A 16748-nucleotide genomic window follows, 5' to 3' on the forward strand; every position below is an offset into this window, starting at 1 on the left:
GAATGGTTAAGGATGATACCTTTCAGCAGAAGAGGCATGAAAGGGATCTTGGGAGGTTTCATCTTTTTGAAAGCTTCCCTATAAGCTTTGTGGTTCAGAGATGGATCCTGAAGAAAGATGGAGTGAAAGGAAAGGAAAAGATTTTAAAGATTTGATTATCAAATCAAAAGAGGAACATATTTCTAGCTCTGCGTCTATCTCTATGTCTGTTGAGTTAGTCTCACCGTGATAAGTTCCAACTCTGAGAAAAGCTTCTTGAACTTCCCGGGACATTTCTGAAATAAAAGACATTTGGTCAGATTTCGATTCAAAAGCACACATGTACAAATGCACTAAAGACAATGCACAATGCACATACTTACCTCCCAGGTTTGGTTGAGCCGGCTGACAGCTGCTGTATTAAGTCCCATGATGATGGCAAATGCAGAGTTCAAATTTCTTTGGGCTTTACAACTAGGAATACACAAGAATGGAAAAAGAAATGATGGTGTGCTCCAAGACATTTTAACACTATTATTTGTGTGTATTTATGAGAGTGTGTGTTCTTACTGAGCTGCAATCTTGATAAACTTCTTGAGCAGCTGCACTCTCTTGTTGAGTGATACGCACATGAGCACCTCTGACATGACCCACTGCTGGACCTCGTTGCAGCGCTGGAGCAGGACTGAGAGCGCCGCTGTGTGGCCCGTACCAGGAGCACGGCTCAGGGTGTAGTACACCAGCTCCTGCTGCATGTGGAGGGAGGCACGAGTGTAAGACATCATCAATTTATATATTATATTATATTATATTATATAAAAATTTAAACATCCAGTCTTGAATTCCTAGATTCCAGAGTTCCTGAAACATCCACATAACAGTGTTCATCTGTGCTATGCTTCCCCATTTTCAAAAATATTCAGCTCTACCTGACAGCTGCAAAAAGACTTTCTGTACTCCTGATCCAGCAAGTCTTGTAGAGCATTTGCATCTTTAATGCTTATGTTCAAACAACCTCTGTCATGAATATGAATCTATTATGAACTACGTGCGCAAACCTCATGCATATATATTTCTGTACACGTGTGTGTGTGTGTGTGTGTGTGTACATACCTCATGGATGGATTTGAAGAGGCTCCAGTCCAGGTGTGTGAGAGCAGCTGCCACATCCCAGGTGTTTATACCCAAGAGTCGCACCGGCCTCCTGCTTAGTTCAGCACTGTCTGTTAAAGGAGGCTGTACACACAAAGGAAAGTTAGGTTGGTAGATAAATACTTACTACATACTGTGCACAGGCTATCTCTAGATACGCTAAACTGCAGTTCTCTGGATTTTTAGTTAAAAAAAAAAAATTAATCCAAATATTACAAAATTATTAGGAATTTATAACCGAAGCTCTACTGTGAAAAATATGCGAGTACAGAACAACATTTCGCCCTGATAAAGCACTTTCCAACATTCCTGCCGTCATGGTCGGGCAACAGTGAAGTAATTGTGGCTCACACCTTTTCTCTCCTATTGAGTCAGAGTTAATAACTTGGCTTGAGTCTTTCCGGCTTGCTTATAATGCATGACCCATCGTAACACTGTGAAATTGTGTTAGTTGGGGAATTAGAACATTCACTTTCATGCCTGATTTAGCTAGAAAATGATACAGAGGCTACCAACAATAGCCCAAATTATCATATCTTTGAGAGGTTGTGATTTACTTTAAACCTGCAAGCTGTATCTTTATCCTCTATCAATGCTCATGAAAAAAATGGAAAGCTTGAGTGTTACACAAGAACGGAGGCATGAGCAGAACTGTGCATTTACATACCAAGATCTCAGTGAGATCCCTGCGACAGGCCATGAGCTTTCCCTGTGGGGTCAGGGACTCTGAATACACACAGTCACTGGGCTGTAACACTCTCCGATCTGTGGATAAAAACATACAGAAAAGAAGGAGGAGAGAGAGGTTATGATAATTATTTAAAAAGAGAGAACAGTAGAACAGAGATTTCCAACCAGGGGTACTTGTACCCCTTGAACTGCAAAAGTACATGAAAGGATCAACCAATTTTAAAAAAACAAAGCAAGATATTTTTGGACATCACCATGGCTTTGGGAAAAAGTATACGCATTTTTCACTATTTTCAGACATTTTATGGACAAAGCAAATAATCCAATTATCAAAAAACTGATTAACAGATTGAAGAATAAAAATATAATAGTTAGTTGCAGCCCTTAAATAGAAAGTTGAAAGTTAGCTAAATTGTAATAAATAGTTAAAATAGTAATGTCAGCTAACTGTTTTAATCGAAAACGTTACATTAGCTAAGGGTAATAAGAAACAGCTAAAATTGTAACAATTATTGTATGAAATGTAATAAATAAATGGTTGAAATAACTATTCTGCAGGTAATGGATGAATGAATAGTTGGTTAAAGCTAACAAAAAGTTGAAATGGTGACTTTGGCTGAGTACTGAATAAACAGTTGAAATAGCAACATCAGATAGCAACATTAATAAATAAAGAGTTGCCATAGCTATAAGAAATAGGTAAATGGTTACAATAGTTGCTTAAAAGTAAAATCGCTAAATGGATGAAGTGATTCAGTTTCTTGTTTCTGACACTCAGTGGTACAAATGCAAACTAAACAGACCTAAACATTGACTATTCAATTGTATTTAAAAAATATTGTGACAATATTGACATTTAACTAGTGTTAAATAATATCAGTGTATAATCTACTCAAAAGAGCATATTGGGTTTCATGGTATTGATGAGGAAATGCTTGATCTCATCCGACAGGGCTGTGGGCGGCATTTACACAAAAAAAAGGGTTGGAACTGGTGTAGAAAATTTGTATTTTAGCATTTTTAAGAGGTACCTCAATCCTCCTGTTATAGTGTTGAATATCTATTGTGCATGTATTTCTTTGTATATATGTGTGTGTGTGTGTGTGTGTGTGTGTGTGTGTGTGTGTACCTCCAGTGTGTGACACCACAGCAAGCACCATGTCTTCTTCTGCCCTGTCCATTTTCAGACCCACGATTCTTAGCATCTCATTGGCCTCCATTGAGGGGTGTGTGTGGACACTCAGGTAGGAGTCAGCGCTCACGTACACGCAACAAAGAACTGGAAGATATGTAGAAAATGTTCACAGAGCAGCAAATGGCTGAAACAAGAATACTGTCAAATCGTAAATAGAGACTTTAGATGATTTTTGCCAAGTACAGAAAAAATGAACATGCTGTATTTAGGCACTTTGCATTTGCAAAACTCTGCAATTATGTATAATTGTGTACAGTATAGTGCAGTGTGTCTTGTTGTGCTGTGTGTATGTGTGCATGTGTTTATGTCTGTTACTTACCCTCTCTAGTCTCAGTCGGTGGACTTCGGAGTGGCAAACAGTTTTCCTTCAAGCTCAACTGCTGATACATTTGTTTACTCTGAGAGCAGAAGAAATATGCTGATGTATAACACTTGACTGAATATAGTGAAACACTGATGACATGTGTAATGCATCAATATACAGCTCAGGCTTAACTATTACAAATGAACCTCCAAGGACTTCAGTGAAATAAATATTCCATCTCATCTCTCTGACTTACCTTTTGGTTTGGAGGGCAGTCATCCACAGTGCTACAAGAAAGAACAAAGCACAACAATAAGGGGGGATGCGGGTACGCATGGAAAAATAAAATGATATTTCGTCAGTGATTTAGTCACAAGTAATATATTTAATACAGAGAACAAAGTCCTTCTGCAGAGATAAATACACTTACTGTCTGCGACGCAGAAGTTTCTGGAACTCCTTCAGATCTTTCTCCAGTGTGGGGAACTCATACAGATCTTCTAAAACACACCTGTACAGAGTCTGACAGAGAGACAGAAGAAAACCAAGATCCATGAAATCACAATTTACAAGTTACAAATTTACAATTAAGTCTTCCGAAGCAGTGGTGACTGGCTGCAGGGATAACTTTTGAATGCATTAGTCTTTTAAATGTTTTCAGACTTTGGCTCCGCTTTCCACCACTTCACCAGCTCCATATCAATCAGATGACTGACAAGCTGCCTGTTATAACAATCTACACACATCTGTAGGATGACACACAAGTCATAACATATCACAGTTATGATGCCTAACAGAAGGTATCTAAAATCTAGGAGGATTGGTTTATTTAAATCATTTTTCAAATCATTTGAGTATCATAAGTGAAATGAAGTTGGAAGATCTTAAAACCTGGACAAATACTAGAGAAACACTAAAGCGCCTTGTGAGAGGTCAAAACATCGTTTAAGAGCGATACTGGGCTCCTCCCGCTACTCCTCTTCTCATGCACTCGGTTTTGTCACACTTCATGTGTATTGAAAATGAGAGACAATATGTTATCTTGTAATAAGGGAGGAACAATCCTTTAACCCCACTAGTCCTTGTGGTTAGTAAGCCAAAAAGTTCAACTTCAGACACCGGCATTAATTGCTACTCTATGTGAACATTGTTATATATTAAGAGGACAAGTCTGTGCAGCTCGTTTACTGAGTATAATTAAGTGAATTATGCTGCGTGGGTTACATTGCATTAAAGAAACATCACACAAATTCTGTATCTTGCACTTAAATGGGTGACTAGTGTCTCTGTGTGCGTGTGGCAGACAATTAGTAAGTATGCATGAAAGCTCAGGAGGCGGTAACAGTAACAACTTACAGGGGATCTACATACACATGTGCATACGCACACATCTTCCCACACCTGCTTATCGCTGTCATTGACCTGCCATAGCCTCTCATCCCAATTCCCCCTCTCATTCCTCTGTTACTAGGCAACTATCACCTGGGTTACGCACTCCATATGAGATTATACCCATGCCAACCCTCGCACTTTGGTTTCCATGGCAACCCGGCACCAAGCAATAGAGCCGTCAGGTTATGGAGGGACAAGTGATTGGCGTGTATGTATGTGTGTACGTGTGTGTTTATCCGTTTCTCTTTCAGTGTCACGGTTGTCACGAGGATTCAAATCCAATTCAGCCAATCATGTGAAAATACAGCAGGAACACGCAGCATTTGTTGTGAGGAATGAGACACTAAGAATCTGCATGTGTGTTTGTGCGTGATATCCTGATGTGAGATGTTTAGATATTATACTTACATACAATAAGTGGTTAAATACTTCATTTTTTGCTCATTTGTTTTAGATACAGCTGAATGATTCTGCTGGTTATCTTAGTCTCTTAAATAAAAATCTACAGCCACATATTTTGATTATACCCTTCATTCCTCATATTATGCAACATGAAAGTGTTTTTTTTTTGTCTTTATCGGCTTGCTTTGTCAGAAGGAGAAGATAAAAGCATCAACAAGGTTTCCCCCGTGGGAGAAAGCTGAAACACAGTCAAACAAAAAGATCAGGGTAGACACACACACACACACACACACACACACACACACACACACACACTTCAGCTCTCTCCACAATATGTTCTGCCATGCAGAACTTGAGGAAGGACAAACCCCTTTTTAGAGCAAAACACAGAGACAAATTAAGATGAATGAGAATCCTTAAGTTCTTCGGTGACACGTGTGAAAGGACACCAGAGGATAAACTCATTAAATCATTGAAACAGAGAGAGACCAAGTGAACAGGGTCGCACCTTCATGAAGCTCCTGACGTGCTCCTCTTCTTTGAGGAAGTCCTTGTAGAGCCTGCTCCAGTGGGAGACCAGCTGCAGTACCTTACGCTTCCTGTAGAGAGCGTCTTTGCCCTCCTCTTGGCCCCTGCAGCGGGCGCTGCTATAGGTGAGAGCGGTCAAGGAGACAACGAAGGGCAGTGTGAAGGCTGAAAGGATGTGTGTGTGTGTGTGTGTGTGTGTGTGTGTGATTAGGTGTGCGTTTGCCAGTAAGGATATTGTCCCAGCAGAGCCTGGCAGAGGTCATGAGTGGACATGAACACCAGGTAGGTCAACAGGAAGTCATCCAACAGCATTTCTGTAACACAGGAAACATATCATCACTTCAGAGGCCTTCACTGGCAAAGTGGTCCAAGTGAAGTTTTCAACTTTTATGAGGAAATAAGATGTGGAAAGTCAAACTCTGATGGTGGTATTTTTGTTTTTAGTGAAAAAGTTCTAAAAAAACCCTCTGTATGCTACAGACATTTCCCCTGAGCTAAACCACATGTGACACATAACTAACATGTTTGCCATATCAACTTAAAAAGGTAATATGTCTTTTATAGCTGTATCACATTCCATCGAGTAAAACATTCTTCATGCCTTGTGCATAATTTGATGCACATTTCCTGAATATTCAGGCTGAAATATTTATTATGTGAATTTGACCAAGGGGTAGCATGGTGGTGCGGTCGCCTCTAAGCAAGAACAGCAGCTGGGGTCTTTCTGTGTAGAGTTTGTATGTTCTCCCCATGTCAGTGTGGATTCTCAGCGGCTACTCCGGCTTCCTTCCACAATCCAAAGACATGTATTTAATAGGTTAATTGGGGATTATAAATTATGAATTAATAAATAACTGAGAGTCTGAATACTTGTTGTCTCTATGTATCCTGCGATGAACTGGCGACTCGCCCTGAGTCAGCAAGCATAGGCTCCAGCCCGCCACGGCGATGCAGGTGGACCAAAGTTTAGTTGGTTGGAGTATGAATTTGGGGTTAAAGAGATTAAAAGTTACTTCATTATGTCCTGATGTTTTTTCAGTGTTTATAATTTATACCTCATACCTTTTATACAAATATTACAGCTTTGATTGTTACTTATTTCGTCATATTTAATGTTAAAAGAAATACCAATTTACAACACTAAAAAGGTTTTTCTTTCTCTTGGCTCATAGTTCAAACTTCAAAAACTAAAATTAGTAGAGAAGAGCAGAGCGAATGTGAAAGTGAGACAACAACTGTGTGTGTGTGTGTGTGTGTGTGTGTGTGTGTGACTCAGCAGGTGTTCAATGGGTAAGAACCGAATATAAACAGCCCTTGTGGCAGATGGGTAATGAGCCGTTGTTGGTGGTGTGAGGGAGCTGTGGTGTGTGTTCGTGTGGATGTGAGTGTGGTGTCAAACTCTTTTTCTGAGAAAATGTGCGACCCAAATATGGCTGTGTCGGGCAGAGAGCAAAGAAATCAATTATAGAAGACTGAGCGGAGGCCGCAGCATTAATATTTGATTAACCATCTTCTCTTTAGAAATAAAAACACAACTTTTCTCAAGAAATATTTTTAGACAGGTCTGATTGAGCTTATCACTTTTTCAAAACCCCGTTGACTTACTTGCACTTTTCAGCCCCTTTCAGTCTGTGGATGTAGCGCTCCCTTTTGACCAGTTATCTGTCTTTTTTTCTGCCTTCTATATGCCTCCATGACTCCCTCTCCATCCCAAATTATCCTTACCCGCCCCCTCTTCCCTACAAACCCGTTTTTTTCATTTCCTCCCGCTACTCCCCTTCTCCTACACTCGCCCTCTTCTCAGCTCTCTGTGATGATAAATATCCATTTTCATCTGCAACATATGCCCTCTGCGTTTGCCTGCTGGCACGCACAAAGTCAAGCACACGCACTCACAGACACAGCAATACACACCTCAATGCACACGCACACACTCACACACAGCGCACCCTGATGAATAACTCATTCAGTTCTGACCTTGGGGACTTATCTCTTGTGAGAGAGACAGGGAAAAAGAGAGAAAATGTGTGTGTGCTGAACTAATCGCGGTAATCTGCTGCTGTGTTTTTATGTGTACATAGGGAGGGGTGGTTGGGGTAATCGCTCTCTTTCTCTGGAAGCGTGTTGGAGCCTGTTCAACATGCTGCACGGCTAAGCCCGCAAAAACGACACACTGATGCTCAGCACCACCCCAGAGGGCCTACACACACACACACACACCCACACACCCCCCCTCATGCTTATTCAACGCACATAGACCGAAAGATGCACGCACACAGATAGAGAGACAAAGACAGCCAAACATGCACATACACTCTTGATCTGCATCCTTGCTTCTGCCTCTCCCTCTGCTCCCACAAAAAAAACAACCCAAGCTTTAGAAAAAAAAATAAAAAAAGTGCGTCTTTTCTCTTTTGAGTGAATCCTTCCTCCACAAAGACCATCTCAGTTCTCTCTCTCTCTTTCTCGCCTACATTCATCTCTCCCTCTTTCTTCGTTTGCTTCCTGCAATTCAGTGAGATGGCTCCCTGTGGACTGCTGGGAACTGGTGGTGCTGAGGAGTTGATACATAAAGACGCCTTGTCTTAACGCAGCGCAAACAAGCAAGCGTAGGTCTTATAAGATACAGGTTCGGGACCCAGATGTCCCTGTGTGACAAAAGTAGCATTTTCTTGGACCTGGGCTCCATGATAGCATGGCATGAATTTAATCTGAAGAAAATAAGTTAGTTGTTGTCCAAGAATGATTAACTTATTTTAACAGCAAATTTGTTTTCAAATAATCCCAAATTATTACAATAGACGTAATTTTTTACTTCCTTTCTTTTCCTTTCCTTTCTTACATACAAATACATACATCTGATTACCTGTGCAAATACTTTAGATTCATTCAAATGAAAGTCATCATTAGTTGTGCCCTACTTTTAATGTCATCTACAGTATGGGCTAACTACACAGCTATATCCAATTACAAACCATTTCCTGAGGTAAAACAGTATAGTAGTACTTTGCCTGCACTATCAAAGGACCCAAGCTGCTATAAAGCAGGTTTGACGATCGTAAAAATGAGATACAGCAGTTAACAAATCATTGAAATTGTTTGCCCACAACACCCTGCGGGGACTGTTAGAGAAACTCTTGAATGCTCCTCATATTTACAGTCAGTGACATGGCTGAATGAACATATGCACACACCTGGATATGGTGTGAGGGCTGGCTGACTCATGCAGCCGCACAAAACACACACAGAGAATAATCAAGGAGAAGTGCATACCTCCCTGGTTTGAACCCACTTCTGGGAAAATTAAAGAGGCATAAAGAGGTCCGGGTTGGGCTGTGTTGTAACTTGTTGTGGTGCTGAAAATGAAATTCCTTTGATTGAGAGGGTGGGGGAGTTGCTTAGTTTTAAGTACACCTTTGGTCAAACAGCAGAGACAAACATCTCAGCTGCTTTATTTAAATGACTATTTTTCCACTAACTTTTGTCTTACTCCAAACCTTCTACCCATCTAGTATGTTTCTCCATTTATATGGAGATACTGTTATATTATGTGTATGTATGCACACAGATGTGTCCCTGTGCACAATGTTACAAGATGCATGTGTTCACCTGCATAGGTTTGTCAACAAACTTACCGCTCTCCCTGCTCTCTGGCGCCCCTCTTTGGTCGTCCAATCTCAGGTCACTTAGCAGGTGCTCCAAGATCTTGAGCGGCGTCCCTGACACCACCACATACCTGTAAGACGAAGAGTTGCAACAATCTTCCTCACTAGAGAATGAGCACCATGGATGAGCACTTCCAACCCTCCATCCTGCCTCCCTGTCTTCCTCCTCATTCTCCTTCACATCGTCATCGTCAATGTAGCGAAAATGGGGAACATCAAATGTACACGTTTCTGAACTGCTGCCATCTTCGTCATGGTTGCTGTCCTCGTCGTCCTCCTCATCGTCATCATCTAAGTCCTCCTCTGCCTCTGCAAGCGTAGCTAGCTCGGTGGTCATCTTCATAACTGAACACTTGGGGAGGATCAGCCCTCATCACCCCAAGAAGGGTGCTCTCCTCGGGGATAAACTGCCTTGCCGTCTGCCCTTGTCAACTACGAGCTCCACAGATTGAAACTCTCTGTCTGCTCCTACAGTAGCACTGAAAGGAACTGATTGCTAGTGAGGATGCTATGCACTGTACGTACAAACACACACACCCACCTAACCTGCCTGTCACTGACACTCCCTGCATTGTGCCTAAGGTCTTGGCACTGGCTTAAATAGACTTTGAGAAATTGCACTTGTACCATAAGCACACACACACACACACACACACACACACACACACACACATATATAATCCTAAACCCATATAGTGATTTGCAGAAGGAAGTAAACCAGTCTTGGTGTCATCTTTGTTTCCCTTTCAGCTAAAAACAAAAAAGCCATTCTTCCCGCTCTGTGCCAGAAGCTAAAGCATACATTATCTTAAGACATGCACGCACATACACACACGCAGCGTTGACAGCACTACTGATAATTTGCATGTACATGCAAGAGTGTGTGGCTGTAACTTGAGATCCTAAAGTAAAAAACTGAAGAAGAGAGGGAGGAGTACTATGATTATGTTTTTTGTTGCCACTGTTGGTTATGAGGGCTCTTATTATGTAGGAGGAGGGACTGACCTCTTGTCGCAATCCTCCTCTCTGGACCCGCCCCCTGACGATGTGGGTGAGGGCCGGTCTGATGGCGACGTCACTGATGATGTCACTCTCTGCAACACCAATACGTCCCGTCCTCTCTCCTTCAGACAAACCCTCCCCACCGCCTCCTGGGAGAGAGAAAAGAGAGAGAGGGGGAGAAAAAAACAGAGACAACATGTCACATAGTGAGGCAAGGACAAAACAGTTGGAAGGTGATTTAAGGGAGTGAAGACACTGGATGGCACTTTCAGCATCAACAGGCAATGTTACGCAGTGACACGTCTACTTACATTACTGTGTACTCAGTGTGTCAGACTCTGATCACAGAAAACCTAGCTATACCAAGGTAGAGGAGAACAAACACACAAACCTGTGTGTCCAGCAGAGGTCAGGTCAAGTCAATATTATAGGCTAATTTTAGCTTTATCCAATATACGTTTCTGTGTGAATAATGTCCAATAAGTAACCAGAAATGCAGCATGGAAATGCTAAAGATGTCTGAGGTAATTCAGTATTGGTCACAACTTTTTACTGACCCTCAAAGAGCTCAAAATGAAGCCAATACATATCATTGTCAGATTAAATACTTTTGCAAAAATTGTAAGATTCAGATCCTTTCCCCTTCACATATGCAACTGTAGCACACACACTCAACAATCCATACACGCATGACACAGATTCTGTTGGCACCATCAAAGGGAAGTATTGCATTTCCTGCATTCATACGAAATGGTGTTATGTAATTAATAACAACCAGGAATGTGGCCTGGCACTTAAAATGATCTCCTGCTCCAAAAATGAGCAGCAACTTGACTCCGGCACATACACGCACACACCTGCAGTGGCAGTGCGACGGCGACAGAGCTCCAGATGGACAAAGGAGTACAATAAGAAACAGCCCGAGGAGAGGAGAGAAAAAGGAGAGGAGAGAGGGAGATCAAAGGTAGAGGAAGGGAGCAGGAGGAGAGATAAAGAAGCGACGTCTCTCCTCCAGCTGCCTGCTCTGCCGCAGCCACAGGGCTCGAGCAGAAATCACAACTGACACACGGTGCAACAGAAAGACAGCCCTGCATAGAGAGCTCTGCACGTAGACATTTACGTAGATGACACAATTACACAATATCACAGTGACAATAGCTTTTGTTTTGCTTAGAAAAATGGTTAAGGTTCATGCAATGTGCCAACTTTAAACTAATCAATAACTGCGATAACAATATTTGGAACCTTGATTTTTTGGTAGACATCATGGAGCCCGAACACAGAGTACTACTAATGCAGTCACAGATACCTCTGTAACACACAAAAACAAGTCAGTAAACACACACACGCTATCAGACTGTGATTGTCTGATGAAAGGAGCTGTCTGATCCTGAGAGACAGCAGGTGGGGTCTCAATTGGGTTTGATAAAACAATATGTGCTTTTGTGTGTGTGTGTGTGTGTGTGTGTGTGTGTGTGTGTGTGTGTGTGTGTGTGTGTTGATGACTCATTCAACTGGAGTATTATGCACTGAGGTCACTGAATCCTCTCCCCTCAGGTGTGCAGCTGCAGTGTGTGTCACTGTTTCTCCTAAAACCCTCGTCTGATTTAAAAAAATATATATATATTTAAAATTAAAATTTGATTACAATTCTGCATTCACAGGTTGTACAGCCATCAAAACTGATTTCACAATGCAGCTGTCCAGAGTCTCCATTATGGCTGAATGGCATGATGATTAAAGTATTAGGTGTGTTCAGGTAATTCAGGAAAAGAAAAAGAAAGAAACACTCGCCCACTACTGCAGAGACTCTGGTTTGATTCCCAGTAGCAGAACCTCCATCTTGGCTGAGTGCTCAAAAAAAAAAAAGACAAAACTGGAGGTGTTTTGACAGAGCACAATGTCTTACTCCATTTAGAGTGTCTTCAGCTTTGCAAAGATAACTTATTTTAAGATGCATATGGCAGCAAACTTTTAAAAAGTATATAAAGCTATATAAATATTTATTAAGTCCTATCCAGCCATCATTAACTCATGACAAAAAAATGACACATCACTATTTAACAGGCTAGCACTGTATTACTATCTAGCCTTTAGCTCACAAAAGACAGGACAAAACAATCTGGACTCTATTATGGCCAATATTCATTGCACACGGGTGAACTACACAGACACTGAGGTACACAAACTGCATTACACGTGTCATATTCTTTGGTATGCAAGAAACTGCAAGGTGCTGCATGTGAACCTACCTGTACTTTGAAAGAACCATTGCCATTTTATTATGTAACATTCTGGATTTCAATGTCCTCAGTAAAAACAGAGATGCTTATAGCTGATAAATTAACTAGTGATGGCTGATTTAAAGCGATCTGACACTGCATGCCATTAATTACAATTTGGGCTGGCACCTATATCCAGATAACAGTGGTCTAAGTGGTCTAAAGGGGACATGCCATTAGACCACATCATCCAGGGTTTAGATATGAACAGGACGCTTTTTTTACAAGCCTCCCCTTAATCTCCTCTGACTGATTTCCTGCCTCTCTATGCCAGCGACTATCTAATAAATCCACAGGAATACTGATTATTGTAGATTATGTAGCTAATTATGTAGTAACTACTATAAAAACAAAGGAGAAGAAAACATTGGGTTGTGTTCCTGATACAGTACCAAACTGTTGATCTTTCCGATAACACACTCTTTACACAGATGCCAAGAAAAACAACTCTGAGCCAAGAGTGTAGGAAGGCAACATTACTACAGACACACACAGACACACACACACGCACACACAAGATCAAAAGACTTCATGAAAATCAAAACAGAAGTAAAATTTATAATATTCACACTATGCATATGTACTGATAAGTGCACACAAATTCACTCACACACAAATGATCTGTAAAGATTTAAGTACAAACAGCAGTTCAGCAGAACAACATTAAATTTAGCCTGAGAAAGAATGCAAGCCATGAAAAGGAAAAACATACACACTTGAACACTGCGGAGAGGAGGGGTAAGACAGTTATGCAACACAGAAAGAGAGAGAGAGAACAAGAAAAGAAAGAAAGATGAAAGGCAAGAGACCGTGGCGGAAAGTGAGAGACATAGGAGTGTGAGGAAAAGTGACAGAAAGAAGTTGTGTGAATCCAACTGTCACATCAGTTTAATCCAAACTTTTTAAATGTAAAAGGGAGCAACAACTTTAAGAAAAAGAAACGTTCACATGAACTGATTAATCAGTTTCTTTTGTCTCAGCCAAACACATTAATTGAAATTTGCATTTATGCAATACAAGCAATGATGGTTTCATTTTAAAGTTTTCTTAAGTGTGTTATCTGCAGTTATATGAACCTTTACCAGAACATGTACAAACTCCCATAACTCAGTTCTCAGGGGAGTCACTTGTTCTCAGCTAACAGGTGCGTCAGTCCCTTTCCTTCCATTTCTTACCATCCCTTCCTTCAATTCAACCATCTGTGCTTCCACCTCATCTCCACCCTTCCCTCCTCACTGTCTCCTCTCTACACTTTTAGAAACACTTTTTCTGTTTCCTCTCCCTCACCTCCAAAGCCAAGTTTCTGTTTGTGTAGAGACTAGAGGATATGCACTTGTTGTGCCCCTCATGGAGTCATAAAGTGCTTGCACACTTCACACACAAACTGAAGTTTAAGGTGTGTACAAGAAACAAGAATAGAATGACACGAAACATATTTGGCCTCTTGCAAAATCAGGACTTCTATGACAAAAGCCTCTCTTTTGCCCTCCTCTCTGTCTCTCTCCCACTCCGTCTGTCCTCTTTTCTTTCTCACACATGAAAAATATGACAAATTGTACAGAGGAAAGGTGGGCCTCATGGAGAGCCAAAAGGAAGCACTCTGTGTTCCCTTCCCGTTCCTGTGTGCCTGTGTGTGTATGTATGTGTGTGTGTAGTGTCTGCGCTGATAGTGACCAAGTCATATCTGTGTTGTGATAGCTCCAAGCCTGATTCCTGGAAATAGTGGATAAGAATATGAAAACACAATGCTTTTAGGTCAGCAGCACACATACATGCGACCTTAAATACACACACATACACGCACAGTGTAACTTGAAAGTGAAACAAGCTGCCCAAAAAGCTGCTCTGCGTGTATGTGTGTGTCATGCAGATTGTGACCTTGTATAATCCTTTGTGCAGGTTCAGGTTGACCTGTGGTAAACTCTGATTGCTGAAAGTCTGAAGTGACTATAAGGCAGAAATGCACCAAATACACTATACTGACACATGAGTTATATCACTATGGAAACAGCCCACACCGGTTTGTCAGAGCTTGTCTGTCATGGAAAAAATGCAACAAAACAAAAAAGAAAGAAAAAAAAAATCACCATGACAACCCAGTAAAGAAGATTGGTCTTTGTGGTGAATCGAGCCGTTTTCTTGGTTTTGGTTTGGTCTGCCACATTTTGCAGCCTGAGCTGGCCAATGAACTTGCACAAAAAATGATAACCACACCTGTTACACACACATAAAGCATCATCCATATAGACACTTTGAATTAAAGTGGTGTTTGATGAAATATAACTATGAAATAGGTCTAATAATAAAAAACAAACAGCAGTCTAACATAACCAACATGTAGCCATGTGGTAACATCAGGATAATGAAGGAGCAGGAAAATTATTGTTGATGTGCACCTTATGTAGAACCCTGAGCTGACAGATCTGCTAATAGATCCCCGGTTATATAATGAGTCATGACCACTCAGTTGAAGTTATTACATACTTTTTATATTATTGCTAGTTGCAAATATAGTGTAATCCACCAATTTGGTTGCCAACCCTACCTCTAATAACATCTTAAAAGTCTATGTTTAACATATCTTTCATACGAGAGTTCAATAGAATTAAGAGTTTTTTTGGATCCTGACAAAACCTTAAAGAGAAACGATAATTTTCCAACTTGTGCATGAGCCGCTCATGCCATATATTTAAAAAAAAAACAAACAACTTCTGTCACTTTCTGATGTTTACTTTAACCAGCGTGGGTATGTGGTGTGTGCAGAGTGAAGGATCCTTGAACTACATGGGTGTTTCATCATTAACCTCTTAACATCATTTCATCAGCACTGTTCACAGTGTTCTGCTCAGGTCTTACTCAGTAGATGTTAAGTTAAAGAACACATTTCTTCACTCTATAATCTACTTTTTTTAAATGGTAAAACCTACACATATTTAAACCAAAAACTAAATTCATTTCTTGTGCTTAGTTTTATACAAATCTGACAAATCTGATTTAGCACAAAATATTATATTTTATGTTTGGAAGAATCATGAGCTGGACTAGTATCTACAATTCTGTGGATCAGAAAAATGCCTGGCTCTGCATGAAAAATAATTTGCATGCAATGAAAATTTTAAACTTTCAAAGGAAAGTTTCAGAAGGTACAAAGGTTTGTCCTAATGTAACTTACATTCATTTGAGAGGACGTGAACTCAAACTTTAGGTCAACCTAAAAATAATTATTTTCTAATGATGTGTGAAATATGTAGAGAAGTCTGGCATATATTTAAAACAGTAATATTTTAAATATTTCTCTGTAGTTTCATACAGTAGTGACACTGCTATAAAAACATGTTCCTACTTCTGTATATAAAGGAATCAAAGTGAAATCATATGAGCTCTGGAAAATCCCCAAGGCTGGGTTCCGGTCAAACTCACAGAGCTGATGAGATATGTGGTACATTTCTCAAACACCCGCATTGTGATGTAGGGTGAAATCAGACTGCATTCGCTTCGTTTCCTGCCCTCAGGTGTAGTGTAGAGCCGGATTATACAGTACAACGCTTCACTAACACCCCACTCATTATGCGCACACACTGACTCAGCCTGTCACAGCACACACACACAGACACACAGGAGCTCCCACACATGATTATAAGCTCTAGCCAGCAAACGCACGCACATGCACACGCACACAGTAAAAAAAAAATAAATAAATAAAAAGTGTGTGAGATCACATTGCTTAAGCCATTATTAACACCCACATTGGACAAGCTAGATAGCTAGTGGTTGTTCAATCTAAGTGGTCTGCTCTGCATCTTCAGTTTGTGGGTGTGTATGTGTGTGTGTAGAAGATGCTCAGAAGTGAGCAGGCATCCTGTAAATGTGTGTATATGCATGTTTGTCTTGAGAGCAACACAAATCAGGATGGTACTGATGAGGATTTACTCATATGATCCCTCAACTGAATCCATGAGTAACTCAGACGTGGAGTGTGTGCTTAAAAGTGACGACAATAATGACAGTATTCACCACATGATGACGTCCATTACTCTCCACTCATGCTAACCATATAGCCACAACTTGCTCTGCAGATTACTTGGTTGGAACACCAATGAGTTTGCAGAACAACATCATTAACCCCATCCGATACATTGCTTGATATTAATGATATT

At 40.7% G+C, this 16748-nt stretch overlaps 1 protein-coding gene across 1 annotated transcript in view; it reads right to left on the bottom strand.

The window, feature by feature from the left end:
• The window catches only part of rapgef5a (Rap guanine nucleotide exchange factor (GEF) 5a), a 44067-nt gene that overhangs the window by 5163 nt on the left and 22156 nt on the right, over window positions 1-16748 (bottom strand). Inside the window, exons 10-23 of the mRNA XM_019264301.2 lie at window positions 10313-10458; window positions 9278-9378; window positions 5878-5956; window positions 5623-5767; window positions 3751-3842; window positions 3577-3607; window positions 3336-3414; window positions 2951-3100; window positions 1799-1896; window positions 1093-1215; window positions 550-728; window positions 363-453; window positions 225-275; window positions 20-107 (exon numbers count right to left, since the gene is read on the bottom strand). Coding sequence (XP_019119846.1) covers window positions 20-107; window positions 225-275; window positions 363-453; window positions 550-728; window positions 1093-1215; window positions 1799-1896; window positions 2951-3100; window positions 3336-3414; window positions 3577-3607; window positions 3751-3842; window positions 5623-5767; window positions 5878-5956; window positions 9278-9378; window positions 10313-10458 — 1453 coding nt within the window. The remainder of the gene's footprint in view (window positions 1-19; window positions 108-224; window positions 276-362; window positions 454-549; window positions 729-1092; window positions 1216-1798; window positions 1897-2950; window positions 3101-3335; window positions 3415-3576; window positions 3608-3750; window positions 3843-5622; window positions 5768-5877; window positions 5957-9277; window positions 9379-10312; window positions 10459-16748) is intronic.

Source organism: Larimichthys crocea, chromosome XIII (assembly GCF_000972845.2).
Source record: "Larimichthys crocea isolate SSNF chromosome XIII, L_crocea_2.0, whole genome shotgun sequence".
Lineage (NCBI taxonomy): Eukaryota > Metazoa > Chordata > Actinopteri > Sciaenidae > Larimichthys > Larimichthys crocea.